Source organism: Eschrichtius robustus, chromosome 1 (genome assembly GCF_028021215.1).
Source record: "Eschrichtius robustus isolate mEscRob2 chromosome 1, mEscRob2.pri, whole genome shotgun sequence".
NCBI classification, from domain to species: Eukaryota; Metazoa; Chordata; class Mammalia; order Artiodactyla; family Eschrichtiidae; genus Eschrichtius; species Eschrichtius robustus.
In genome coordinates this window covers 117,611,697-117,639,339 of record NC_090824.1, presented here as the reverse complement: position 1 = coordinate 117,639,339, position 27,643 = coordinate 117,611,697, and the positions used below count along the sequence as shown (strand labels likewise).

The window sequence follows — 27,643 nt, the reverse complement described above, 5'->3', positions numbered from 1 at the left end:
CACACACGATTTCATATAACTCCATAATAACCCTTACCCCCACAACCTCTGTATTGCCCCTCCCCCCTTCCCTCTCCCCCTGGTAACCACTAATTTGTTCTCTATATCTGTGAAGGTGATGACCATTTTTTAATGCCTTTCTAATTTGCTCGTGCTTTTCCCCTTGCCCTGCAGTTTAGGAGTACTGCCACTAGGTGGCTCTATTGGGTTACACTTACTTGCCTTCCAAGCCTGAAGCCTGCTTTTCCAGATTCAAGATGGTGGGTCTGCTTCCACAGATTTTCTCATCCTAAATTTAACAAAAAAAAAAAAATGAAATATGATAGTTTTTTAGTGCAAATATTTTATGCCTGAATAAAGTCCTAAAATGTCATCAATGTTTTAAACTCATTTTCAATAATAATTTTATGTTAAAATCACTCTGGAAATTTGTTTTCTACTTCTTAAAATTATTTGGGATTTTAAGCCTATTTTGAGTTACTTGTCTGGTAAATATTTTCATTGTTAATGACAGTGTACTGGTGGAATAGAAGCACTAGCTTCTCCATTTGCCAGTCTGAACACTTATAAGCATGTTACAGTATCTAATGGTTGTTGAGGCAACAGGTCACAGAACACAAAAACCATAATGAGAGCAGTAATATTTATTGAGCTCTCACTCCATACCAGGCATTTTTCTTAACAAGTTACATGTATTATCTACGTGTAATCTCTACAATAACTCTACAAGGAAGGGACTATAATTATCACATTTTAGATCTGAAGAAACTGAGGCTCAGAGAAATTAGGCAATGTGATCAAGTTCCATGGTTGTTAGTGGCAAAGCCAGAAACAAACCAAGTGGTCTAGCGCCAGAGTCCATGCTCTTAAGCCACCTGACATATCAGATTGGTGATTAAGAGAAGAAATTACCCAGAATGCAACAAAGATATATAAAAAGATTAAAATTATGAAAGAAAGCTTAAGAAGCATGAAGCTGTTCCAGAAAGAGAGACTGGAGAGCCTGAGGAGGAGGCTGAGAATCTGAATCCTCAGTTTAACAAAATGTCCCAAGCAGGATTTAAAAAATAAAATCCCTATCTGGACACATCACAGCAAAAGAGCAAGATGGAGATGAAACTATCTAAATCAGTGCTCCAAAGCTTTGAGCTGTCTTTATCCTTTTCCTCTGCCTCATCCTTAACATCTCATTAGTTAGGAATAAGGGTGGCTGATCATTACTGAGATCACTGCATGCCTGGTACTGTGTCAGCGCAAGAAATGCGTTATCCTAGTAAGTCCTGAAACAGCTCCCTGAGGGTCGATATTGTTACTGTCCCTATTTTATAGGTGAGGAAATTAAGCCTTCGAAAAGGTGTGTGAGGTGAAGCCAGGACTTGAACACAGGGTCCACTGACTCTAGAACCCATGCATGGTCCACCACTCAGCTCAGATGCGGAAATTTCTCCTTCAGCCCTCTCTTCGTTGCCACTGCTCATTCACATGGTCCATTCGTCTTCTCTCACACCGTCTGTGTCAGGGGTCTTTCACTGACCAGCATGCCTCTTGTCTTTCCTTAAAAACACCCTTCACACTCGACGCCATCAGCCTCTGAGAACCCACCAGTCCGATCCTGTGGCTTCCTGCTCAGCAGCTCTTCCTGGTCAGCCTTCATGCTGTCTACACTGTGGCCTCAGACTGCTTCTGTACCTTCTTGCACTCTAATCCCTCCTCTCCCTCCCCTCCTCCTTCTGTACCGTCCAGCTGTCAAATGGCTTAGACCCTTCCTGCATGCTGTTCCTCAGTCCCTCTCTCCCTTCCCCTCTTGAAGCCCCCTTGATTGTCTCACTTGCAATTAATAGCTCAGTCTTTTTGCCCACAGAACTTTGCTTCTATTTCTATTTTAAATCTCAGAATTAGTAACATTTACATTTGTTTCTCACACACACACCAAATTATAAACTCCTTGAGAAAGTGACCACATCTTCTTATGCCATGTTTTTACTCCCTTCTCCTCCCATCTCTGGCCCCACTGCGATACCTACCTAGCATGGGCCTAGCCCAGAGCGGGCCTTCAGTAAATGCTTGCTGAGTCACCTGCACTGTTTGCCTAGTGCCTAAAATTCTAAAATTCCTTTTCTCCAATCTTACCACTTTTTTAAATTGCATAAGCAGCAGAGGAAACTGATTATGTTATGCTTATATCGCTTATATAAACTGCTTGTATTATTGTTTCTATAGGGCTTTCCACTTTTCTTAAATATATTGATAGTGAAATTGATTTTTTTTTCCCTTAGAGCTAACCCTCTTTTTGAAGTGACAGAATATTTATAGTATGTTTTCTTTTCATGGTTTCCACTTGAACGTTGCACACAAAGCACTCAAGAATAAAATATTCAGATATATTTCTATGTAATTTACAACAAGGTCTGCCTAAAAGCATAGTTATCTACATTTGTCATATAAGCAAAGTATGTACAAAGGATGAGTGAGGCAACGGAGCTCATTCACTAAGAACAGAGACTCAGGAGCTAAGACTTTCTTAACTTGTATCTTTAGTTTCTTCATCCATAAGATGAAGACAATAATAGTAGCTTCTTCATAGTGTTACTATGAGGAGTAAATGAGTTAACCCATTAAAATGCTGGGAACAGTACTGACACAGTCTGTAAATGTTAGCACCTGTTAACGAGTGAAGCGGGCAGGCTCCAAGGAGGAAAAGTGGAGGGCAGGGAAGAACCCTGAGCCAACAGGCAGACAAGTAGCAGGCAGTGGCTAGACTGACTGCAGGTCACAGAATGGTCTTCTTCATTGGATCTTAAGACGGAAAGGACGGTTCATGAAGTGCCTTCATGTGAGCCTTATTACCACCATCAGTAGCTGCTTCTTCAGATGTGAAAATCAGAAGTCTATGTAATTAAGTGACTAGAGAAAATGCATGAGTTCTTTCATACTGTGGAGGAAATACAGACAATATACCTAGTCCTGTTTTCCCCGAAAAAGGATCTTGGGCACAGGGTAGAATACAATGAATTTTATAATGTTCATGAGAGAAATGTGTCGTCTTGTTGAATTGATTTAAACCATTAGTCTCTCTTCTCTGGGTTTTCAGAATGACATTCCAAACAAATTTGAAATGAAACTTCGCCGTGCAACTGTCCTTGAGGACTCTTACAGGAGAATTATGGGGGTCAAGAGAGCAGACTTCCTCAAGGCTAGACTGTGGATTGAGTTTGATGGCGAAAAGGGACTAGATTATGGAGGAGTCGCCAGAGAATGGTTCTTCCTGATTTCGAAGGAAATGTTTAACCCTTATTATGGGTTGTTTGAATATTCTGCTACGTAAGTACCTTTACAGTGACTGTATACAGAAAGAAAATCACTGTTTTGAAAGTAACAGAGTGATATGATGCAAGGAAAATGTACAGAAAAGGGAGACTGTAACTAATGTTTCAGAAATAACTTTTTTAAATTGTGGTGAAATATACATAACATACAATTTACCATTTTTATCATTTTCAGTATATAGTTCAGTGGCATTAAGTACAATACATTCATTGTTGTGTAACCATCACCGCCATCCATCTGCAGAACTTTTTCATCATCCCAAACTGAAACTCTGTACCCTTTAAACACTATCTCCCCCATTCCCTGGCATTAACCATTCTACTTTCTGTCTCTATGAATTTGACTCTTGTCAGTACCTCATATAAGTAGAATCATACAGTATTTGTCTTTTTGTAACTGACTTCATTAGCATAATGTCTTCAAGGTTTTATCCATGTAACAGCATGTGGTAGAATTTCCTTCTTTTTGAAGGCTATATAATATCCCGTTATGTGTGTATACCACATTTTGTTTATCCATTTATCTTTCAATAACATTTTGGATTGTTTCCACCTTTTGACCAAAATGACTATTTTTAAAACCATTAAATCCAATGGTCTAATATGGTTCTAACAGAGGTAAACAACTCTGAAAAGAGGGAGATGATTTACAGTTATTTGTCATATTAAAATTTTTGTGTGAAATACAGAAAGGAACATTTAAATGTGGTTATCTTTACAGGGATAATTATACCCTACAGATAAATCCCAACTCTGGATTGTGTAATGAAGATCACCTCTCTTACTTCAAGTTTATTGGCCGGGTAGCTGGGATGGCAGTTTATCATGGCAAACTGTTGGATGGTTAGTATTAAGCATAAAACTTTTTTTTTAATGTAATTATCTGATTTCTTTCACTTGGTAATCATTTTGAATATATTTGATTTTTTACAAGGCTTTTTCATCCGACCATTTTACAAGATGATGCTGCACAAGCCAATAACACTTCATGATATGGAATCAGTGGTATGTCTTTTTCACTTATAAAGTATGATATAACAGGCAACTGAATATTTTACAGGCTTACCTTTTAATAATGAACAAAATCAATAGATGTTCCACAATACAAATGAACATTTTCCCCAACATTTTATTATGAAAATTTTCTAACATACAATGAAATTGAAAAAATTTTACAATGGCTATGTGCGTATCCACCACCCAGATTCCACAATTGGCTTTTTATCTATACTCACTTGTCCACACCCCCATCCATCAATCCATCTTGTTTTTTGATGCATTTCAAAGAAAGTTGCATATATCAGTAAACGTCTCCCTAAATACTTCAACATGTTATACATCAATTTTATGCATCTCTTGCATCAGTATTTGAATTGTGATTATTTGTGATGAATGGCATATGTTTTCAAAATGGCAGTCCAAAAGCAAGGCCTTGAGATTAAGCTACTGCAAAGAAACAGAAACCCGATAAAAAGATTGGCTTGCAGGAGAGCACCAGAATCACAACTAACTGCTGAACAAGCATCAACAGGAAGACACTGGAACTCACCAAAAAAGATACCCCACATCCAAAGACAAAGGAGAAGCCGTAATGAGACAGTAGGAGGGGCACAATCACAATAAAATCAAATCCCATAACTGCTGGGTGGGTGACTCACAAACTGGAGAACATTTATACCACAGAAGTCCACCCATTGGAGTGAAGGTTCTGAGCCCTATGTCAGGCTTCCCAACCTGGGGTTCCAGCAACGGGAGGAGGAATTCCTAGAGAATCACACTTTGAAGGCTAGTGGGATCTGATTGCAGGACTTTGACAGGACTGGGGTAAACAGAGACTTCACTCTTGGAGGGAACACACAAAGTAGTTTGTGCATTGGGACCCAGGGGAAGGAGCAGTGACCCAATAGGAGACTGAACCAGACCTACCTGCTAGTGTTGGAGGGCCTCCTGCAGAGGTGGGGGATGGCTGTGTCTCACCGTGAGGACAAGGACACTGGCAGCAGAAGATCTGGGAAGTACTCCTTGGCATGAGAGCTCTCCCAGAGTCCACCATTAGCCCCACCAAAGAGCCCGGGTAGGCTCCAGTGCTGGGTCGCCTCAGGCCAAACAACCAACATGGAGGGAACCCAGCCCCACCCATCAGCAGACAAGCAGATTAAAGTTCTACTGAGCTCTGCCCACCAGAGCAACAGCCAGCTCTACCCACCACCAGTCCCTCCCATCAGGAAACTTGTACAAGCCTCTTAGATAGCCTCATCCACCAGAGGGCAGACAGCAGAAGCAAGAAGAACTACAATCCTGCAGCCTGTGGAACAAAAACTACATTCACTGAAAGATAGACAAGATGAAAAGGCAGAGGGCTATGTACCAGATAGAGGAACAAGATAAAACCCCAGAAAATGAAGTGGAGATAGGAAACCTTCCAGAAAAAGAATTCAGAATAATGATAGTGAAGATGATCCAGGACCTTGGAAAAAGAATGGAGGCAAAGAGCAAGAAGATGCAAGAAATGTTTAACAAAGAACTAGAAGAATTAAAGAACAAAAACGGAGAAGAATTAAAGAACAAACAAAACAGAGATGAACAATACAATAACTGAAATGAAAAATACACTAGAAGGAATCAATAGCACAATAACTGAGGGAGAAGAACGGATAAGTGACCTGGAAGACAGAATGTTGGAATTCACTGCTATGGAACAGAATAAAGAAAAAAGAATGAAAAGAAATGAAGACAGCCTAAGAGACCTCTGGGACAACATTAAACGCAACAACATTTGCATTATAGGGGTCCCAGAAGGAAAAGAGAGAGAGAAAGGACCAGAGAAAATATTTGAAGAGATTATAGTCGAAAACTTCCCTAACATGGGAAAGGAAATAGCCACCCAAATCCAGGAAGCACAGAGAGTCCCAGGCAGGATAAACCAAAGGAGAAACACACCAAGACACATAGTAATCAAATTGGCAAAAATTAAAGACACAGAATGACTATTGAAAGCAACAAGGGAAAAATGACAAATAACATACAAGGGAACTCCCATAAGGTTAACAGCTGATTTCTCAGCAGAAACTCTACAAGCCAGAAGGGAGTGGCATGATACACTTAAAGTGATGAAAGGGAAGAACCTACAACAAAGATTACTCTACCCGGCAAGGATCTCAGTCAGATTCAATGGAGAAATCAAAAGCTTTACAGACAAGCAAAAGCTAAGAGAATTCAGCACCACCAAACCAGCTCTACAACAAATGCTAAAGGAACTTCTCTAAGTGGGAAACACAAGAGAAGAAAAGGACCTACAAAAACAAACTCATAACAATTAAGAATATGGTCATAGGAACATACATATCGATAATTACCTTAAACGTGAATGGATTAAATGCTCCAGCCAAAAGACACAGGCTCGCTGAATGGATACAAAAACAAAACCCATATATATGCTGTCTACAAGAGACCCACCTCAGACCTAGGGACACATAGAGACTGAAAGTGAGGGGATGGAAAAAGATATTCCATGCAAATGGAAATCAAAAGAAAGCTGGAGTAGCAATACTCATATCAGATAAAATACACTTTAAAACAAAGAATGTTACAAGAGACAAGGCAGGACACTACATAATGATCAAGGGATCAATCCAAGAAGAAGATATAACAATTATAAATATATATGCACCCAACACCGGAGCACCTCAATACATAAGGCAACTGCTAACAGCTATAAAAGAGGAAATCGACAGTAACACAATAATAGTGGGGGACTTTAACACCTCACTTACACCAATGGACAGATCATCCAAACAGAACATTAATAAGGAAACACAAGCTTTAAAAGACCCAATAGACCAGATAGATTTAATTGATATTTATAGGACATTCCATCCAAAAACAGCAGATTATACTTTCTTCTCAAGTGCGCATGGAACATTCTCCAGGATAGATCACACCTTGGATCACAAATCAAACCTCAGTAAATTCAAGAAAATTGAAATCATATCAAGCATCTTTTCTGACCACAGCACTATCAGATTAGAAATCAATTACAGGGGAAAAAAACATAAAAAACACAAACACATGGAGGCTACACAATACGTTACTAAATAACCAAGAGATCACTGAAGAAATAAAAGAGGAAATCAAAAAATACCTAGAGACAAATGACAACGAAAACATGACGATCCAAAACCTATGGGATGCAGCAAAAGCAGTTTTAAAAGGGAAGTTTATAGCTATACAGCCTACCTCAAGAAACAAGAAAAATCTCAAATAAACAATCTAACCTTACACCTAAAGGAACTAGACAAAGAAGAACAAACAAAACCCAAAATTTGCAGAAGGAAACAAATCATAAAGAGCAGAGCAGAAATAAATGAAATAGAAACAAAGAAAACAATAGCAGAGATCAATAAAACTAAAAGCTGGTGCTTTGAGAAGATAAACAAAATTGATAAACCATTAGCCAGACTCATCAAGAAAAAGAGGGAGAGGACTCAAATCAATAAAATTAGGAATGAAAAAGGAGAAGTTACAACAGACACTGCAGAAATACAAAGCATCCTAAGAGACTACTACAAACAACTCTATGCCAATAAAATGGACAACCTGGAAGAAATGGACAAGTTCTTAGAAAAGTAGAACCTTCCAAGACTGAACCACGAAGAAATAGAAAATATGAACAGACCAATCACAAGTAATAAAATTGAAACTGTGATTTAAAATCTTCCAACAAAAAAAGTTCAGGCCCAGACGGCTTCACAGGTGAATTCTATCAAACATTTAGAGAAGAGCTAACACCCATCCTTCTCAAACTCTTCCAAAAAATTTCAGAGGAAGGAACACTCCCAAACTCATTCTACGAGGCCACCATCACCCTGATACCAAAACCAGAAAAGATACTCAAAAAAAGAAAATTACAGACCAGTAAAACTGATGAATATAGATGCAAAAATCCTCAACAAAATACTAGCAAACAGAATCCAACAACACATTAAAAGGATCATACACCATGATCAAGTGGGATTTATCCCAGGGATGCAAGGATTCTTCAATATACGCAAATCAATCAATGTGATACACCGTATTAACAAACTGAAGGATAAAAACCATATGATCATCTCAATAGATGCAGAAAAAGCTTTTGACAAAATTCAACACCCATTAATGATAAAAACTCTCCAGAAAGTGGGCATAGAGGGAACCTACCTCAACATAATAAAGGCCATATATGACAAACCTACAGCAAACATCATTCTCAATGGTGAAAAACTGAAAGCATTTCCTCTAAGATCAGGAACAAGACAAGGATGTCCACTCTTGCCACTATTATTCAACATAGTTTTGGAAGTCCTAGCCACGGCAATCAGAGGAGAAAAAGAAATAAAAGGAATACAAATTGGAAAAGAAGAAGTGAAACTGTCACTGTTTGCAGATGACATGATACTATACATAGGGAATCCTAAAGATGCCACCAGAAAACTACTAGAGCTAATCAATGAATTTGGTAAAGTTGCAAGATACAAAATTAATGCACAGAAATCTCTTGCATTCCTATACACTAATGATGAAGAATCTGAAAGAGAAATTAAGGAAACACGCCCATTTACCATTGCAACAAAAAGAATAAAATACCTAGGAATAAACCTACCTAAGGAGACAAAAGAGCTGTATGCAGAAAACTATAAGACACTGTTGAAAGAAATTAAAGATGATACAAACAGATGGAGAGATATACCATGTTTTTGGATTGGAAGAATTAATATTGTGAAAATGACTATACTACCCAAAGCAATCTACAGATTCAGTGCAATCCCTATCAAATTACCAGTGGCATTTTTTACACAACTAGAACAAAAATCTTAAAATTTGTATGGAGACACAAAAGACCTCGAATAGCCAAAGCAGTCTTGAGGGAAAAAAACGGAGCTGGAGGAATCAGACTCCCAGACTTCAGACTATACTACAAAGCTACAGTAATCAAGAGAGTATGATACTGGCACAAAAACAGAAACATAGATCAATGGAACAGGATAGAAAGCCCAGAGATAAACCCACGCACCTATGGTCAACTAATCTATGACAAAGGAGGCAAGGATATACAATGGAGAAAAGACAGTCTTCAATAAGTGGTGCTGGGAAAACTGGACAGCTACATGTAAAAGAATGAAATTAGAACACTCCGTAACATCATACACAAAATAAACTCAAAATGGATTAGAGACCTAAATGTAAGGCTGGACACTATAAAACTCTTAGAGGAAAACGTAGGAAGAACACTCTTTGACATAAATCACAGCAAGATCCTTTTTGATCCACCTCCTAGAGTAATGGAAATAAAAACAAAAATAAACAAATGGGACCTAATGAAACTTAAAAGCTTTTGCAAAGCAAAGGAAAGTACAAACAAGACGAAAAGACAACCCTTAGAATAGAAGAAAATATTTCCAAATGAATCAACAGACAAAGGATTAATCTCCAAAATATATAAACAGCTCATGCAGCTCAATATTAAAAAAACAAACAATCCAATCAAAAAATGGGCAGAAGACCTAAATAGACATTTCTCCAAAGAAGACATACAGATGGCCAAGAAGCACATGAAAAGTTGCTCAACATCTCTAATTATTAGAGAAATGCAAATCAAAACTACAATGAGGTATCACCTCACACCAGTTAGAATGGGCATCATCAGAAAATCTACAAACAACAAATGCTGGAGAGGGTGTGGGGAAAAGGGAACCCTCTTGCACTGTTGGTGGGAATGTAAATTGATATAGGCAGTATGGAGAACAGTATGGAGGTTCCTTAAAAAACTAAAAATAGAATTACCATATGACCCAGCAATCCCACTACTGGGCATATACCCAGAGAAAACCATAATTCAAAAAGACACATGCACCCCAATGTTCACTGTAGCACAATTTACAATAACCAGGACATGGAAGCAACCTAAATGCCCATCGACAGACGAATGGATAAAGAAGATGTGGTACATATATACAATGGAATATTACTCAGCCATAAAAAAGAACGAAATTGGGTCATTTGTAGAGACGTGGATGAATCTAGAGACTGTCATACAGAGTGAAGTAAGTCAGAAAGAGAAATACAAATATCGTATATTAACGCATATATGTGGAACCTAGAAAAAGGGTACAGGTGAACCAGTTTGCAGGGCAGAAATTGAGACACAGATGTAGAGAACAAACGTATGGACACCAAGGGGGGAAAGTGAGGGGTGGGTGGTGGTGTGATGAATTGGGAGATTGGGATTGACATGTATACACTGATATGTATAAAATGGATAACTAATAACAACCTGCTGTATAAAAAAAATAAATAAAATTTAAAAATTAAAAAAAGAAACAGAAATCCAAGGATTAAATCCTTGACTATAACTTTGTAACCTACACTGAATAGCATCACACAGTGTGTGAACACATGGATTCCAAGACCTCGTCCGTGTTACCAAGTCCCATTTTTGTGACACATTATTCGTGTGAACAGTATAATTCTTCGTAAATCATAAAATTGCACAGTTATTGGCATTGGTTAACTGAAGTTTTGTATTTAATTTGAGATTTTTCTTCCACTTTGGCCAGGTATAAATAACAGCCTCCTCAGAGCTGCTTAAACACTTCAAACACAGTCTCACCAGCCATGTGAAACAGGTGTTGAGTGCTCCTGAGTATCCATGGCAGTTAGGATTCATGTCAAAACTGACCCTTTAACTGGATAATAAAGTCTGTGCCTCCACTACTTCCAAACAGAGATAGACTTCGAAACTTTTAAGCAGGCACCACGCTATTGATATATGCACTTATACTTACTGGTCATTCAACTCTTTGTAATACTTGTGTGTGTGTGTAAAAGATGTCCAACTGACCTTTTCATCTTTTGTCCAATTATTCAGACCCTCAGCATACTTTCTCTGCAGATTCAGGTATCTTCTTTCTATATACAAATTTTAAATATGCAATCTTTCCCACTTAGGATAGTGAGTATTACAATTCACTAAGGTGGATTCTTGAAAACGATCCAACAGAACTGGACCTCAGGTTTGTCATAGATGAAGAACTTTTTGGACAGGTTTGTAAATTTTGATTAATTAAAATGGTACATAAATTGTGGAACTTTAGAACTTAAGTTTAATAACTTAAGTGAAATGTTATAACTTAAGTTTAGATGTTAAATAATGCATATATTCAACATATTTCTGCACTCTATTTTTAAATTTATTTTCCAGTAACGAAAGCTGTCTCTCAGAAAGTATTTCTGCTTCTTTAACATTGGACTCATTCCATATTTATTTTAGTAAAACTAATATTTCAAGTTTTCTTAGCTTTTGAATGGATTTAATTTAAAACACCAGGTTTCTGGTATAACTATCATATGTATACTTAATTTTTTTCACTAAAATAACATATCAAGGTATCATGCTTAATTTTAGACCCATCAACATGAGTTGAAAAACGGCGGATCAGAAATAGTCGTCACCAATAAGAACAAAAAGGAATATATTTAGTAAGTATTTTGTTGTAAGTATTTTACTCTATTTAGTAAATTCTTTATTGGAAATAATTTTATACTTCTTTCTGGGAAGACTCTGTACCTTCTTTCTCTTACCCCAGAGCCAGAGCCTCAATGTTCTTTTTTTCTTTCTGTAACCATGTCATATTACTCACTCATGTTCAGTTTTTGCCTTGGGCTTAGCTAGTCTTTATTTTTTGTTTCTAACCAGAATACATGTACCTTAACAGTTTTTCTTGTTTCCTGTGAAAAAGATGAAATGTTTTGTTTCTTTTAGTCTTGTAATACAATGGCGATTTGTAAACCGAATCCAGAAGCAAATGGCTGCTTTTAAAGAGGTATTTATTTTGTTTCCTCTTCTATAATTTCAAAGTACAGTCCGTAAGTTTTAAATATTGGTCCTTATCATGTCAGAGAAAAAGTAGTATATGACTTTTTAAAACCATTTAAAATTAATTTTCATACTGACAAAATATTAAATGAATAGATGTTGAGTTAAAACGCAATCATTCAAGAAATCCATGTGGGCTTCCCTGGTGGCGCAGTGGTTGAGAATCCGCCTGCCAATGTAGGGGACACGGGTTCGAGCCCTGGTCCGGGAGGATCCCACATGCCGCCGAGCAACTAGGCCCGTGAACCACAATTACTGAGCCTGCGCGTCTGGAGCCTGTGCTCCGCTACAAGAGAGGCCGCGATAGTGAGAGGCCCGCGCACCGCGATGAAGAGTGGCCCCCGCTTGCCGCAACTAGAGAAAGCCCTCGCACAGAAACGAAGACCCAACACAGCCATAAATAAATAAATAAATAAAGTTTAAAAGGCTTTAAAAAAAAAAAAAAAAGAAATCCATGCAATAAACAGTCCTCCTTAACATGGATCCCCCTCACCTTTCCCAGTCCCACTCCCCTCACCTTAAGTAACCTTAGGTGAACAAAGAAACAAGAGTGCTAGAGGGATGGTGGAATATACTATTTGTTTCTTTTCCTAAATGGGGTCACATCATACATGTTGGTTTGTGACTCACTTTCTTCTCTTATCAAATACTTATTGGAGGTCTTTACATGTCAAGATATATAGTGACCTTTCTTTGTGGCTGCCTTTTATTCATACTCTAAATTCATAAGTTATTTAAACTTCCCAATTGATAGACATTTAGGCTGTTGTCGGGGTATTCATTTCCTAAGCTAACTAAAAGTCTTCTGTTAACTATTTATCACATACTTTTTCATTTATTCAACATTGAGCACTGACTGTGTCTGGTGCTATGCGAGAGGCAAAAAGACATAGGTCCTGCTGTCAAGGAGCAGAGACTCTAAAGGGGGAAATGGACAGAGGGAAGCCTGCAGTACTAGGTGAGCAGAGAAGAGAGGTAGAAACCAGAGCAGAGAGAGGTGGAGGCAGGGGAGGGGAAGGCTCAAGGGATAGGCCAGCCACAGAGGAAGAGGAAATGCAATTCTAAGCAGAGGGGGCAGCACCTGTGAAGTGTGGCAGTAGACAGACTGGGCACACGTTAGAGAGAATACAAGCAATTACTGTACTGGATAAGAGGATGCAAGAGGTGAAATTAAGCCTGGAGAGATGGGAAGAACCAGATGATGGGGGCCCTGTTTGTTTGGAGTTTTCTCTGAAGTCCAGTGAGGGAAGAAGGTGGCATTAAAGGCTATTAACAATAGAACACCAGGATTCAATGTATTGATACATTTTGGTCAGATCATTCTGGAAGTGGTATGTAGTGAGCTAGAGAGGGCAAGACGAGCCGCAGAGGCTAGTCGGGAAAGTGCTGCAGTAATCCCGGGGAGAAATGGTAAGGACAGTGGGAAGAAAGCTGTGTGTGCACGTGAGTGGCTCTCAGGAAGGGAGATCTATAGCTTAGGGTGATTTAAAGGATAGAGATCTGGGGATCCTCTGCATATGTGTAGTGGAGGTGTAGACTAGACAAGATGGAAAATTCAAAAGAACAGTAAGAATGGTGAAAGTGGATGGCCACACGCGGGGATGTGGGAACACCAACATTTAAGGAACAGACAGGAGAAACGAAGACATCAAAGGAAATCAGCAAAGGCAGACAGAGACATAGGAGGAAAACCATCAACAACAGCAGAGTTTCAAGTACAAAGGTGTTGTCAACAATATCGTAGTGCAGAGAAGTCAAATAAGATAGGGAACTAAAAAGCATGTATTAGATGTAGCTGCAAAGCTGTCTTTGAGTGTCTCCAGGACACCTTCAGGGAAGCATTGATGAAGAGGTCAGACTGCAGTGGTTGAGGGATAGATGGGGGTGAGCAAGGGGATTTGGAAATGCGTAGTAACACTGTCCAGAACGTGGAGAGCAGAAAGAGGGGCTTGCTTTCTTGTTTTGTTTTTAAGGTAGATAAGGCTTGAACAAATTTAGATGCATCAAGAGTGAGCTAGTAGGGCTTCCCTGGTGGCGCAGTGGTTAAGAATCTGCCTGCCAATGCAGGGGACACGGGTTCGAGCCCTGGTCTGGGAAGATCCCACATGCCGCGGAGCAGCTGGGCCCGTGAGCCACAATTACTGAGCCTGCGCGTCTGGAGCCTGTGCTCCGCAACAAGAGGGGCCGCGATAGTGAGAGGCCCGCACACCGCGATGAAGAGTGGCCCCCACTTGCCACAACTAGAGAAAGCCCTCGCACAGAAACGAAGACCCAACACAGCCATAAATAAATAAATTTAAAAAAAAAAAAAAAAAGAGTGAGCTAGTAAAGGTTTAGTGATGACATCCTTGAGGAAGCAGATGAAGCACAGAGAGGAAGTGGTCCCTCTCTCCACAGCAGTGGGGAGGAGGCCCTCGTGGATGTTGGTGCTGGTTGGTACATGGGGATGCAGAAGGTTGAGGGAATTCCATCCTGCAGAATTGCCTCTATTTTCTCTCTCAAGTAGAAATTATCTGCTGTAAAGAAGGGGTGACATGGAGGAGGAGGAGACTTAAAAATTGTGGGGAAGTTTTAAAATAGCCACTTTGAGGAATCAGTGAGAGAACAGACATGTATACTTTCTTGCCAACACTGAAATGTCAGTTAAGAGCCCATGAATGTGTAGTGGAAGAAGACGAAGTATGGGATTGTCCATTGACCCCACTGACCAGGGTTTTAAATATATTCTTTCTACTAGGGATTTTTTGAACTGATACCACAGGATCTTATCAAAATTTTTGATGAAAATGAACTAGAGGTAAGAAATATTGTTCTTATCTTAAAACAGGACTTTTGTTCCAATTATTTTTCATGTCTACAGTTAGACATTTTTTATTACGTAGCTTCTGATGTGTGGCTTGGGAGATGTCGATGTGAATGACTGGAGAGAACACACAAAGTACAAAAATGGCTACAGTGTAAATCATCAAGTCATCCAGTGGTTTTGGAAGGTAATGGCAAGCTTCTATTTTCATAAATTACTTTTCAGTAGATTCAATCATATTTAACTATACTAGTGGATCACATAGAGATAAGACAAAAAATATATATAGCCCTGCCAAAATTATCTTTGATTTTGTATGGTATACGTTTACCTTCTGGATATGGTTCCAACCTCCATACATATTTTTAGATAAGTAAAATGTGCAGAATGTAGTAAGTGGTAGTGACAGCTGAGATAGGCACTTGATTCCTTACTAAAGTTGGGACTCTTCAAGGGAACTTGTAATAACCTGCAGTGTATTCTCTGGGACTCCTGCATGGCTCCTTGGAATGTGATTTTCCATCTTATACAGAAATGTGTATGCTACTCAATAATACCAGTAAATAACAATTTTTTAAAAGCCATGAGTCACACCTGAGAGGAAATTTTGTCACTTTATTAGGCTATAATCCCACTTTAAAGAGTTACCATGTAGCCTTGGAAATGAAGTTTCAAGAACTTCATGAACCACCCATAAGCACAACTTGAACTAAAAGAAACATGCAAATTTCATAAGTGATCATTAATGCTCTAACTAAATTCTGATAGCATATTTTTCAGGATAGTTTTGTTACCGGTTTTTTCCAGTGATGTTCCTAAGTGCTGCTTTTATCTTTTGCAGGCTGTTGTAATGATGGACTCAGAAAAAAGAATACGATTACTTCAGTTTGTCACTGGCACATCCCGTGTGCCTATGAATGGATTTGCTGAACTGTATGGTAAGGATTTCCGTAGATCATTAAAAGATGGAGCTTATGCCAGTTGTCTTCTTCATGGCTGACTAGTCTTCAGGCTTCTATCATTTATACAAATATTTAGCTTAATTAAAAAAATTAAGATTTTAAAATGATTATAATTAGATACACTGAAGTAGGTCAAAATATATGTACACCTTCTAATCAGATAGCAAAGGAGAAAACTGGAAACATGAAATGACTCAAGTTACTTCCCATTCTTGAATTTTAAATTTGATTCCCACCCTGCATTCCATTACAAAACAAGCATTGCCTGTAGTGTGATGGTTTAGGGCAGGCAGCGTGTAAAGTTCCACAGGGTGTTAATAAGCATACAACAAAACACAGAGAGTATCATAGTAGAATACATTTGGGGGAAAGAACGGACTAAATGAAGTTAAATATTCTGTTTATTGGAACGAGATTTACTTGCTTTTAAAGATACCAAGAAGAACAAATCTTTCAGAGAGAGTATAGCCAAGATTGGAGCCCTACTGTCCCCTCCTTGGTAAACCTGGTTTCCTTGTTAAGCTTCATTTATATCTGTTTGCAGAACCTGTCAAGCAGCTGCCACTTCTCCACCTAGAGTAACCATTCCCAGTAGGAAGGCTGAGACAAGAGCTTTGCTGCTCACCAATGTGCTCATTGGAAAGACAAATCCAATTAAGCAGGGCAAACACCCCTTCCATCTCTAGATCCACTGCCCTCTTTTATGCAGCCCAGGCCTACAGCCATCCACTGATATCATGAATTTTTTGGAATTTTGGGGAGATATCCCACACACAGGTCCAGAGTTATTAGTGTTAGAATATAAATTCAAATTCTTAAGGGTTTACAAAAGAAGTAGAAGTTGCTTCAGAATGTTAATATTACAGTACAGTATTATCTAGCCAATAAAAAGTATGTTACATTTTTTTTTTAACATCTTTATTGGAGTATAATTCCTTTACAATGTTGTGTTAGTTTCTGCTGTATGACAAAGTGAATCAGCTATACATATGCATATATCCCCATATCCCCTCCCTCTTGCGTCTCCCTCCCACCCTCCCTATCCCACCCCTCTAGGTGGTCACAAAGCACCGAGCTGATCTCCCTGTGCTATGCAGCTGCTTCCCACTAGCTATGTATTTTACATTTGGTAGTGTATGTATGTCTGTGCTACTCTCTCACTTCATCCCAGCTTACCCTTCCCTCTCCCCAAGTCCTCAAGTCCATTCTCTACATCTGCATCTTTATTCCTGTCCTGCCCCTAGGTTCTTCAGAACCTTTTTTTTTTTTTTAGATTCCATGTATATGTGTTAGCATACAGTATTTGTTTTTCTCTTTCTGACTTACTTCACTCTGTATGACAGAGTCTAGGTCCATCGACCTCACTACAAATAAATCAATTTTGTTTCTTTTTATGCTGAGTAATATTCCATTGTATACATGTGCCACATCTTCTTTATCCATTCATCTGTCGATGGGCACTTAGGTTGTTTCCATGTCATGGCTATTGTAAATAGTGCTGCAGTGAACATTGTGGTACATGACTCTTTTTAAATTATGGTTTTCTCAGGGTATATGCCCAGTAGTGGGATCGCTGGGTCATATGGTAATTCTATTTTTAATTTTTTAAGGAACTTCCATACCGTTCTCCAAAGTGGCTGTATCAATTTACATTCCCACCAACAGTGCAAGGGGGTTCCCTTTTCTCCACACCCTCTCCAGCATTTATTGTTTGTAGACTTTTTGATGATGGCCATTCTGACCAGTGTGAGGTGATACCTCATTGTAGTTTTGATTTGCATTTCTCTAATGATTAGTGATGTTGAGCCTCCTTTCATGTGTTTGTTGGCAATCTGTATACCTTCTCTGGAGAAATGTCTATTTAGGTCTTCTGCCCATTTTTGGATTGGGTTGTTTGCTTTTTTGATATTGAGCTGCATGAGCTGCTTGTATATTTTGGAGATTAATCCTTTGTCAGTTGCTTCGTTTGCAAATATTTTCTCCCATTCTGAGGGTTGTCTGTTCATCTTGTTTATGGTTTCCTTTGCTGTGCAAAAGCTTTTAAGTTTCATTAGATCCCATTTGTTTATTTTTGTTTTTATTTCCCTTTCCCTAGGAGGTGGGTCACAAAGGATCTTGCTGTGATTTATGTCAGAGAGTGTTCTACCTATGTTCTCCTCTAAGAGTTCTATAGTGTCTGGCCTTAAATTTAGGTCTTTAATCCATTTTGAGTTTATTATTGTGTATGATGTTACGGAGTGTTCTAATTTCATTCTTTTACATGTAGCTGTCCAGTTTTCCCAGCACCACTTATTGAAGAGGCTGTCTTTTCTCCATTGTATACTCTTGCCTCCTTTGTGAAAGATAAGGTGACCATATGTGTGTGGGTTTATCTCTGGGCTTTCTGTCCTGTTTCATTGATCTATATTTCTGTTTTTGTGTCAGTATCATACTTTCTTGATTACTGTAGCTTTGTAGTATAGTCTGAAGTCAGGGAGCCTAATTCCTCCAGCTCCATTTTTCTTTCTCAGGATTGCTTTGGCTATTCGGGGTCTTTTGTGTTTCCATACAGATTGTGAAATTTTTTGTTCTAGTTCTCTGAAAAATGCCATTGGTAGTTTGATAGAGATTGCACTGAATCTGTACATTGCTTTGGATAGTAGAGTCATTTTCACAATGTTGACTCTTCCCATCCAAGAACATGGTATATCTCACCATCTGTTTTTATCATCTTTAATTTCTTTCATCAGTGTCTTATAGTTTTCTGCATACAGGTCTTTTGTCTCCTTAGGTAGGTTTATTCCAAGGTATTTTATTCTTTTTGTTGCAATGGTAAATGGGACTGTTTCCTTGATTTCTCTTTCAGATTTTTCATCATTAGTGTATAGGAATGCAAGAGATTTCTGTGCATTAATTTTGTATCCTGCTACTTTACCAAATTCATTGATTAGCTCTAGTAGTTTTCTGGTAGCATCTTTAGGATTCTCTATGTATAGTATCATGTCATCTGCAAACAGTGACAGTTTCACTTCTTCTTTTTCAATTTGTATTCCTTTTATTTCTTTTTCTCCTCTGATTGCCATGGCTAGGACTTCCAAAACTATGTTGAATAATAGTGGCAAGAGTGGACATTCTTGTCTTGTTCCTGATCTTAGAGGAAATGCTTTCAGTTCTTCACCATTGAGAATGATGTTTGCAGTAGGTTTGTCATATACGGCCTTTATTATGTTGAGGTAGGTTCCCTCTATGCCCACTTTCTGGAGAGTTTTTATCATAAATGGGTGTTGAATTTTGTCAAAAGCTTACTCTGCATCTATTGAGATGATCATATGGTTTTTATCCTTCAGTTTGTTATTATGGTGTATCACACTGATTGATTTGCATATATTGAAAAGTCCTTGCATCCCTGGGATAAACCCCAGTTGATCATGGTGTATGATCCTTTTAATGAGTTGTTGGATTCTGTTTGCTAGTATTTTGTTGACGATTTTTGCATCTATATTCATCAGTGATACTGGTCTGTAATTTTCTTTTTTTGAGTATCTTTGTCTGGTTTTGGTGTCAGGGAGATGGTGGCCTCATAGAATGAGTTTGGCAGTGTTCCTTCCTCTGAAATTTTTTGGAAGAGTTTGAGAAGGATGGGTGTTAGCTCTTCTCTAAATGTTTGATAGAATTCACCTGTGAAGCCATCTGGTCCTGGGCTTTTGTTTGTTGGAAGATTTTTAATCACAGTTTCAATTTCAGTGCTTGTGATTGGTCTGTTTCTATTTTCTATTTCTTCCTGGTTCAGTCTCAGAAGGTTGTGCTTTTCTAAAAATTTGTCCATTTCTTCCAGGTTGTCCATTTTATTGGCATATACTTGCTTGTAGTAATCTCTCATGATCCTTTGTATTTCTGCAGTGTCAGTTGTTACTTCTCCTCTTTCATTTCTAATTCTGTGTCTGGCTAGTGGTTTATCAATTTTGTTTATCTTCTCAAAGAACCAGCTTTTAGTTTTATTGATCTTTGCTATTGTTTCCTTCATTTCTTTTTCATTTATTTCTGATCTGGTCTTTATGATTTCTTTCCTTCTGCTAAGTTTGTGGGTTTTTTTGTTCTCCTTTCTCTAATTGCTTTAGGTGTAAGGTTAGGTTGTTTATTTGAGATTTTTCTTGTTTCTTGAGGTAGGATTGTATTGCTATAAACTTCTCTCTTAGAACTGCTTTTGCTGCATCCCATAGGTTTTGGGTTGTCGTGTTTTCATTGTCATTTGCTTATAGATATTTTTTGATTTCCTCTTTGATTTTTTCAGTGATCTCTTGGTTATTTAGTAGAGTATTGATTAGTCTCCATGTGTTTGTATTTTTTACCGTTTTTTTCCTGTAATTGATATCTAGTCCTATAGTGTTGTGGTCGGAAAAGATACTTGATACGATTTCAATTTTCTTAAATTTGCCAAGGCTTGATTTTTGACCCAAGATATGATCTATCCTGAAGAATGTTCCATGAGTACTTGAGAAGAAAGTGTATTCTGTTGTTTTGCGGTGGAATGTCCTATAAATATCAGTTAAGTCCATCTTGTTTAATGTATCATTTAAAGCTTGTGTTTCCTTATTTATTTTCATTTTGGATCATCTGTCCATTGGTGAAAGTGGGGTGTTAAAATCCCCTAATATTATTGTGTTACTGTCAATTTCCCCTTTTATGGTTGTTAGCATTTGCCCTATGTATTGAGGTGCTCCTATGTTGGGTGCATAAGTATTTACAATTGTTATATCATCTTCTTGGATTGATCCCTTGATCACTATGTATTGTTCTTCTTTGTCTCTTGTAATAGTCTTTATTTTAAAGTCCATTCTATCTGATATGAGAATTGCTACTCCAGTTTTCTTTTGATTTCCATTTGCATGGAATATCTTTTTCCATCCCCTCACTGTCAGTCTGTACGTGTCCCTAGGTCTGAAGTGGGTCTCTTGTAAGCAGCATATATACGGGTCTTGATTTTGTATCCATTCAGCGAGTCTTTGTCTTTTGGTTGGAGCATTTAATCCATTTACATTTAAGGTAATTATTGATATGTATGTTCCTGTTACCATTTTCTTAATTGTTTGGGGTTTGTTATTGTAGGTCTTTTCCTTCTCTTGTGTTTCCTGCCTAGATAAGTTCCTTTAGCATTTGTTGTAGTGCTGAATTCTCTTAGCTTTTGCTTGTCTGTAAAGGTTTTAATTTCTCCATCAAATCTGAATGAGATCCTTGCTGGGTAGAGTAATCTTGGTTGTAGGCCTTTCCCTTTCATCACTTTAAATATGTCCTGCCACACCCTTCTGGCTTGCAGAGTGTCTGCTGAAGGATCAGCTGTTAACCTTATGGGGATTCCCCTGTATGTTATTTGTTGCTTTTCCCTTGCTGGTTTTAATATTTTTTCTTTGTGTTTAATTTTTAATAGTTTGATTAATATGTGTCTTGGCGTGTTTCTCCTTGGATTTATCCTATATGGGACTCTCTGCACTTCCTGGACTTGACTGAGTATTTCCTTTCCCATATTAGCGAAGGTTTCAACTATAATCTCTTCAAATACTTTCTCAGTCCCTTTCTTTTTCTCTTCTTCTTCTGTGACCCCTATATTTCGAATGTTGGTGCGTTTAATGTTGTCCCAGAGGTCTCTGAGACTGTCCTCAATTCTTTTCATTCTTTTTTCTTTATTCTGCTCTGCGGTAGTTATTTCCACTGTTTTATCTTCCAGGTCACTTATCCTTTCTTCTACCTCAGTTATTCTGCTATTGATTCCTTCTAGAGAATTTTTAATTTCATTTATTGTGTTGTTCATCATTGTTTGTTTGCTCTTTAGTTCTTCTAGGTCCTTGTTAAACGTTTCTTGTATTTTCTCCATTCTATTCCCAAGATATTGGATCATCTTTACTTTCATTACTCTGAATTCTTTTTCGGGTAGACGCCCATTTCCTCTTCATTTGTTTGGTCTGTTGGGTTTTTACCTTGCTCCTTCATCTGCTGTGTATTTCTCTGTCTTCTCATTTTGCTTAACTTACTGTGTTTGGGGTTCACAGGCTGCAGGTTCATAGTTCCCATTGTTTTTGGTGTCTGACCCCAGTGGGTAAGGTTGGTTCAGTGGGTTGTGTAGGCTTCCTGGTGGAGGGAACTGGTGCCTGTGTTCTGATGGATGAGGCTGGATCTTGTCTTTCTGGTGGGCAGGACCACATCCAGTGGTGTGTTTTGGGGTGTCTGTGAACTTATTATGATTTTAGGCAGCCTCTCTGGTAATGGGTGGGGTTGTGTTCCTGTCTTGCTAGTTGTTTGGCATGGGGTGTCCAGCACTGGAGCTTGCTGGTTGTTGAGGGGAGCTGGGTCTTAGCGTTGAGATAGATATCTCTGGGAGAGCTCTCACCAATTGATATTACGAGGGGCCGGGAGGTCTCTTGTGGACCAATGTCCTGAACTCGGCTCTCCCACCTCAGAGGCTCAGGCCTGACACCTGGCCGGAGCACCAAGATCCTGGGTCATCCTGGAGAAGATGGACTGAAGCCAGGAGAAAGCTAGATGATGGGAGACCTGTCAGAAGGCTTGTTTGGTGAAATCAGGCAAAGGATGGTGACATTCTGTACCCAGGCTCTACTCGCGAAGGGGAAAGGGGTGCCTCGGGAAGCCAAGTGCGAACTTCCACGCAAAAGTATGTTACATTGATATTGGTTGACTTACAGGAAGTTTTCCAGATGGATTGTTTAGGTGAGAGAATCAAGAGGAAGGGAAATATGATTCCATGCTATGGAAAACACAGTGACAAAAGTACTGAAATTTTAACTGTATGGATAATTGTGATGGGTGATGTGTGAAAAGCAATGCTTTTTGAGAAAAGAGTAATATGGAAAATTTAAGTATTTTTAGTGCTGCTTCTGGCAATTATCCTCACACACACATATTTGGATATGAGTCTAAGACATGGAGAGAAGTATGGAAGGTGTCTCATCGTGTTGTCAGCATTGATGACCTGGGAGGTTGGAGGATGTTGAGAATTGGAGAAGGAAGAACTAAGCAAAAACTCCAAAGGAAAAAAAAAAGTTTCTAAGAATGTCCATAATAAGAGGAAAATGTAGCATGTATAACATGATCCCATGCACATAAAATCCTATATAGATGCACATGCACAAAAAGATTCATGATAGGATGTTTACTCAGATTTAATGGTGGAATTTCAGGTGATTTTTACATCTTTCATTGTATAATCTCACTGCAAAAAAAAATAAAGCAATAGAGAAAAAATAATCAGAAAAAGCTGTTTTCAGTGGGACTCAAAAACGCACATTTTCTGTGTACCTATGACAGAGGCGGTATATGGAAATGCAGGGCTAGGAAACAGCAAAAGCCCCGTCAGACACACAACCCCCACCCCCTGCCCCAGGGCAGAGTGATACTGTGGTCCCAAATGCACTGATAGAGGAGGAGTCCTCGTTTCATGGCTGGACAGTAAAGTCATCAGGCCCAGGACAACATTATTTCTTTTGAGTTTAAAGAAACTAGATGTTCTCTGTGTGTTTAAGTTCTGCATTGGCAAAAGTGAGTTGTGAAATGCCCAGAAATTCCTGTAAGACTAATTGAAACCAAAGCAACTCTTCTTCCTTGTAGGCTCAAACGGACCACAGTCATTTACAGTTGAGCAGTGGGGCACCCCTGAGAAGCTGCCAAGAGCTCATACGTGGTAAGCAGTTTCTCTGACCCTAGAGAACAAGTCCTCAGAGACAGAAGGTCCTCTAACAGTCTGGGTACGGAAGGTCTAGTTCCCTCTGTGCTGTGTTGGTGGCAGATGTGGAGGGGGAGGGGGGAGAGGAGAGGAGGAGGAGGACCTGGAGACAGCGACACCAACCCAGGAACAGCTGTTTCTTTACTGGGCAGGCCTGAAGACCAGGTAGCTGAACATTGGAGAGACCCATCTAAACTTTTGACCAGGGGACTTCCCTGGCGGTCCAGTGGTTAAGATTCAGTGCTTCCACTGCAGGGGGCATGGGTTCGATCCCTGGTCAGGGAACAGATGCCACACGGTACAGCCAAAAAAAGGTAAACTGTTGACCATATCCTGCTTCCATCACATGAATGATGAGCCATCCCAAGAAGGACTAGAACACTCCGTTTTGAAGGTTCAGATGACAGGAGCCCAGACATTTGGAGATCAGGGTGGAGGTGAGAGATCACCACCAAGAATTCATGGGGAGAGTCCACACCTAGAGTCCAATCCTAAACATTCCTTCTCCCTGAGGAGAAAAGGTCTTTTCGTGTGGTTGAAACATAGCACGCATAGCTGCACCATGAATAGTTTGCCCTGGGAACTCGCTTTGTCAGTGTCTGTAATAACCAGCCCCTCTCTGTTCTTTCAGCTTTAATCGCTTGGACTTGCCACCGTATGAGTCATTTGAAGAGTTATGGGATAAACTTCAGATGGCCATTGAGAACACTCAGGGTTTTGATGGCGTTGATTAGATTACAAGTAACAATCTTTGGTGTTTTACTGCCGCTTTTTTATAAGCAAAATCTTGACTTAAAATTTTCCAGGGAACTACTAACCCTTGGCCATTGATGCTTCCCAGATATTGGAGAAAATCACGTCAAAGAATTAGAAGAAGTAGTATGACAACTTTTCCATTATTTCATTCACTTATATAAGGTGTTGCTTTTACGCAGTTGTTTTGTTCTACCTTGAGTTCACCCTCTAGGATATAAGTCCTGTGTGCCTGAAATCGTGAGTTTTGTCCTTGACATTTACCTCTTTTACAGTATTTGCCAGGCAGTTTCTTAAACTACTGAAATTATAACTGTGAAATATTTGTGATAAGTGTCATGTGTGAAAAGTTTGATGCTTTTTGAGAAGGAAACTGAAATTGGGGAAAAAAACTTTAATAATGAGTACACTACAATATACTCAGTGCTGCCTGCAGCTAGTTATTGTTTTGTAGACCTGCCTACTGCACGTTACTGCCCAGATTTTTGGAAAAATCTTAGAAAGTATGTTACCTATATTTTTAGTCAACTGAGTCACTTGCAAAAAGCTGTTTACTTCTTCGTTTTAAAAAGCATTTGGCTTTTGTTAATATGCGGTTTTACTAAGCAAGGTGGTTCATAAGACGTGAAGCAAGTTCAAATTTGCGAAGGGTTAAAGGTATTAACGCCTCCCTCTTGCCTGTACATCCTTATGGTTCATTGGTAGAATCATCACTCTTTACTGTGTTAGTTTAGTTAAAAGAATTCCTTCTTCAAACTAAAGCTTGACAAAGCAGTATTCCTAAATAAGCCTTGAAGAACTAAGTTAAATGTATAACACTTGCCTTTACTAGTCATTCTTTACTCTTGCACAATTATGTAGTGAATATATGTTTACAGGGTTTATTATGTTTACAGATTAAGCTAATCTCTGCAGTTGCATTTTTATATTTTTAGTATTTCACCTGAGTCAAAAAAACCAAATAATTTGTTAAAAATAACCAAAGAATAGTTATAATGCATAATTTGTATTAAATTACCCTATTTCTTATGCTTTTTTAAACACCTGTTTACTATGAAAATGTTTTGCTATAAATCCAGAACTCTTTAGGCAAAATGCTACAGATAGACTCCGACTTTAGCCAAACTGAAGTACATAAAAATCCTGTGCATGCATTCAGTGAAGGTTTACTGAATGCCTGTGAGGTGCATAGCTCTGTCTAGGCCCTGGGGTAAAGGTTGTCAGCTTCAAAGAAATCTAGCTGAGTCCCCATCCTCAAGGAACTTAGAGATGTGTAAAGGAATTTTCAAACAATCAAAAGTCGGGGTGAGCAGAATAAGGCAAAAGGGAAAGTGTTCCAGTGCACCTGCAAACGTAAGTGTGCCAAGACTGTATTTATATATTTTATACCTACATTGGAATGATTATATAGAAAATGCTCTTGCAAAAAGATAAAGCTATTTCTCAACACGGTATCTTCGTGATTTAGGGGTAATTGTAAATATATGTTATTAATCTTCTTAAATACATACATATATATATATATATATATATATATATATATGCATATTCTGAGAGTTGTAAGAAGTGCATCTGGCTCTTGGTTAAAGTTTGTTGGGGTCTAACACAATGGGTACCATTCAGCACCTGGTAGGGATCTCCCATGTGACAGAGGCAAAACCACTTTCCAAACAGCACATCAGCAACTCAGCTTAGGGAGAGTAATTCACAGATCTGTGTACCCTGTGTCTTGTCTTCACCTTGCTAACTAGCATTCAGGGGAGACCACCAGGTGTAGCCCTAATTTTATCACTTACCAAATGTTTAAACTGAAGCAGCATACTTCACCTCTCTGGGCTCCTGGTTCTTCACCTGTCAAAGGAAAATAATCATGCGCACTCTCATTGTCATGTAAGATTATCGTAAATTCCAGAAAGATGCTTTGTAAAGTATCATACGATCAGAAGGTGCCTTGTGCTGACCGTCAGATTTTGTCAAATCAGGTGTGAACACGAACTACACTCCCAAAGAAAAATCTCTTCATTTAAAAATAAAATGACTGCTGACAGACAAGGAAGTAGGAACATCTCTGATATTGAATATATACAGATATACATATGCATGTTTATCTGTACATGGATCTTACCATCAGAATTCATTTTTTCCACTTGAGCAAAGTAATATTAATATGGGCCAATGCATTTTGGAATGTTCTCATTATGTAGAACTGAATGTGAAAACTATTTTTGTTAAAACAAGATTTTACCACATGACTGTTTAAATATTGCTTCTGTGAAATACAGCAGATATCAGAGCCTGAGAAAATATAAAGCTTGCTTTTCGTCCGACTCATTCACTTGGATGATTCTGTGACTCAGATAAAACGATGTTAAAGAGACCAGACACTCCCACCAGCCCCCAGGCACAGACCATCATCTCCCAGGTGTGCACTGATGGTCCAAAAGGAACCTGGATCAAGCAACACAGCCCCTCATCCCAGATAGCAAAGTTTCTCAAATGCATTCTACGGCTGGAAGTAAATAGGGTCATTTATGTAAAGCAGGGACGTCGGGTTTTTTTTAGAATTATAAGCACATAGTTTTAGCCTATTATTTTCTCTGTAATCAAACAAATTTTAACAGACATAAAATTGTGCTACAAATGCATTTCATCCTAATTTAAATGGTTATTTGTTTTCATTTTTTATTTATAATGCTGAAATTATTCCAGAGAATTATCAAGTTAAACAATTCGTTTGGATTATAAGCCACTTGACATTGTTTTTTAAAATCTTCTCATATGGGAAAAAGATATCAAGATTAATGTATCAAAATTTATTGCATACTTTAAAATATAAAACCATTTTTTAAAATCTTGATGCCACAAATAAAGTTCTATTCTAGTAAAAACAGAAACTGTGATTCATTTTCAAATAGAAATGTTTCCAAGCCATTATCCTTAGCCAATAGCTCCTGATCTAGTTCTCTGCAGCAACACGTGGAATTCTCAAGACAACCTTGAATTTATAGCAGGTTACCTAGCATGATTATAAACTCTTAACCACAGAGAATCTCCATTTTACAAACAGGTCCTGTTCCCAAAATCTGGTTGTTAGTAAATTATCCAGAAGACAATATAATAATAAAGTTACAAATGGACTGGATTTCAGACTTGCTGTTGTTCATTCCAGAGGCCAGC

The 27,643-nt window shown here is 38.5% G+C and overlaps 1 protein-coding gene across 2 annotated transcripts in view; it reads left to right on the top strand.

The window, feature by feature from the left end:
* Positions 1-27,278, top strand: part of NEDD4 (NEDD4 E3 ubiquitin protein ligase) — a 145,970-nt gene extending 118,692 nt beyond the window's left edge. Inside the window, exons 15-25 of one of the 2 annotated variants that reach the window (XM_068551973.1) lie at positions 3,092-3,321; positions 4,048-4,169; positions 4,261-4,331; positions 11,310-11,405; positions 11,767-11,840; positions 12,124-12,184; positions 14,975-15,034; positions 15,120-15,227; positions 15,882-15,978; positions 23,599-23,671; positions 24,345-27,278. In XM_068551973.1, the coding sequence (XP_068408074.1) occupies positions 3,092-3,321; positions 4,048-4,169; positions 4,261-4,331; positions 11,310-11,405; positions 11,767-11,840; positions 12,124-12,184; positions 14,975-15,034; positions 15,120-15,227; positions 15,882-15,978; positions 23,599-23,671; positions 24,345-24,447 (1,095 nt within the window). In that variant the 3' untranslated portion in view covers positions 24,448-27,278. The remainder of the gene's footprint in view (positions 1-3,091; positions 3,322-4,047; positions 4,170-4,260; positions 4,332-11,309; positions 11,406-11,766; positions 11,841-12,123; positions 12,185-14,974; positions 15,035-15,119; positions 15,228-15,881; positions 15,979-23,598; positions 23,672-24,344) is intronic. The other variant, XM_068551981.1, reaches the window with a different exon arrangement.
* The last annotated feature ends 365 nt before the right edge of the window (positions 27,279-27,643 follow it).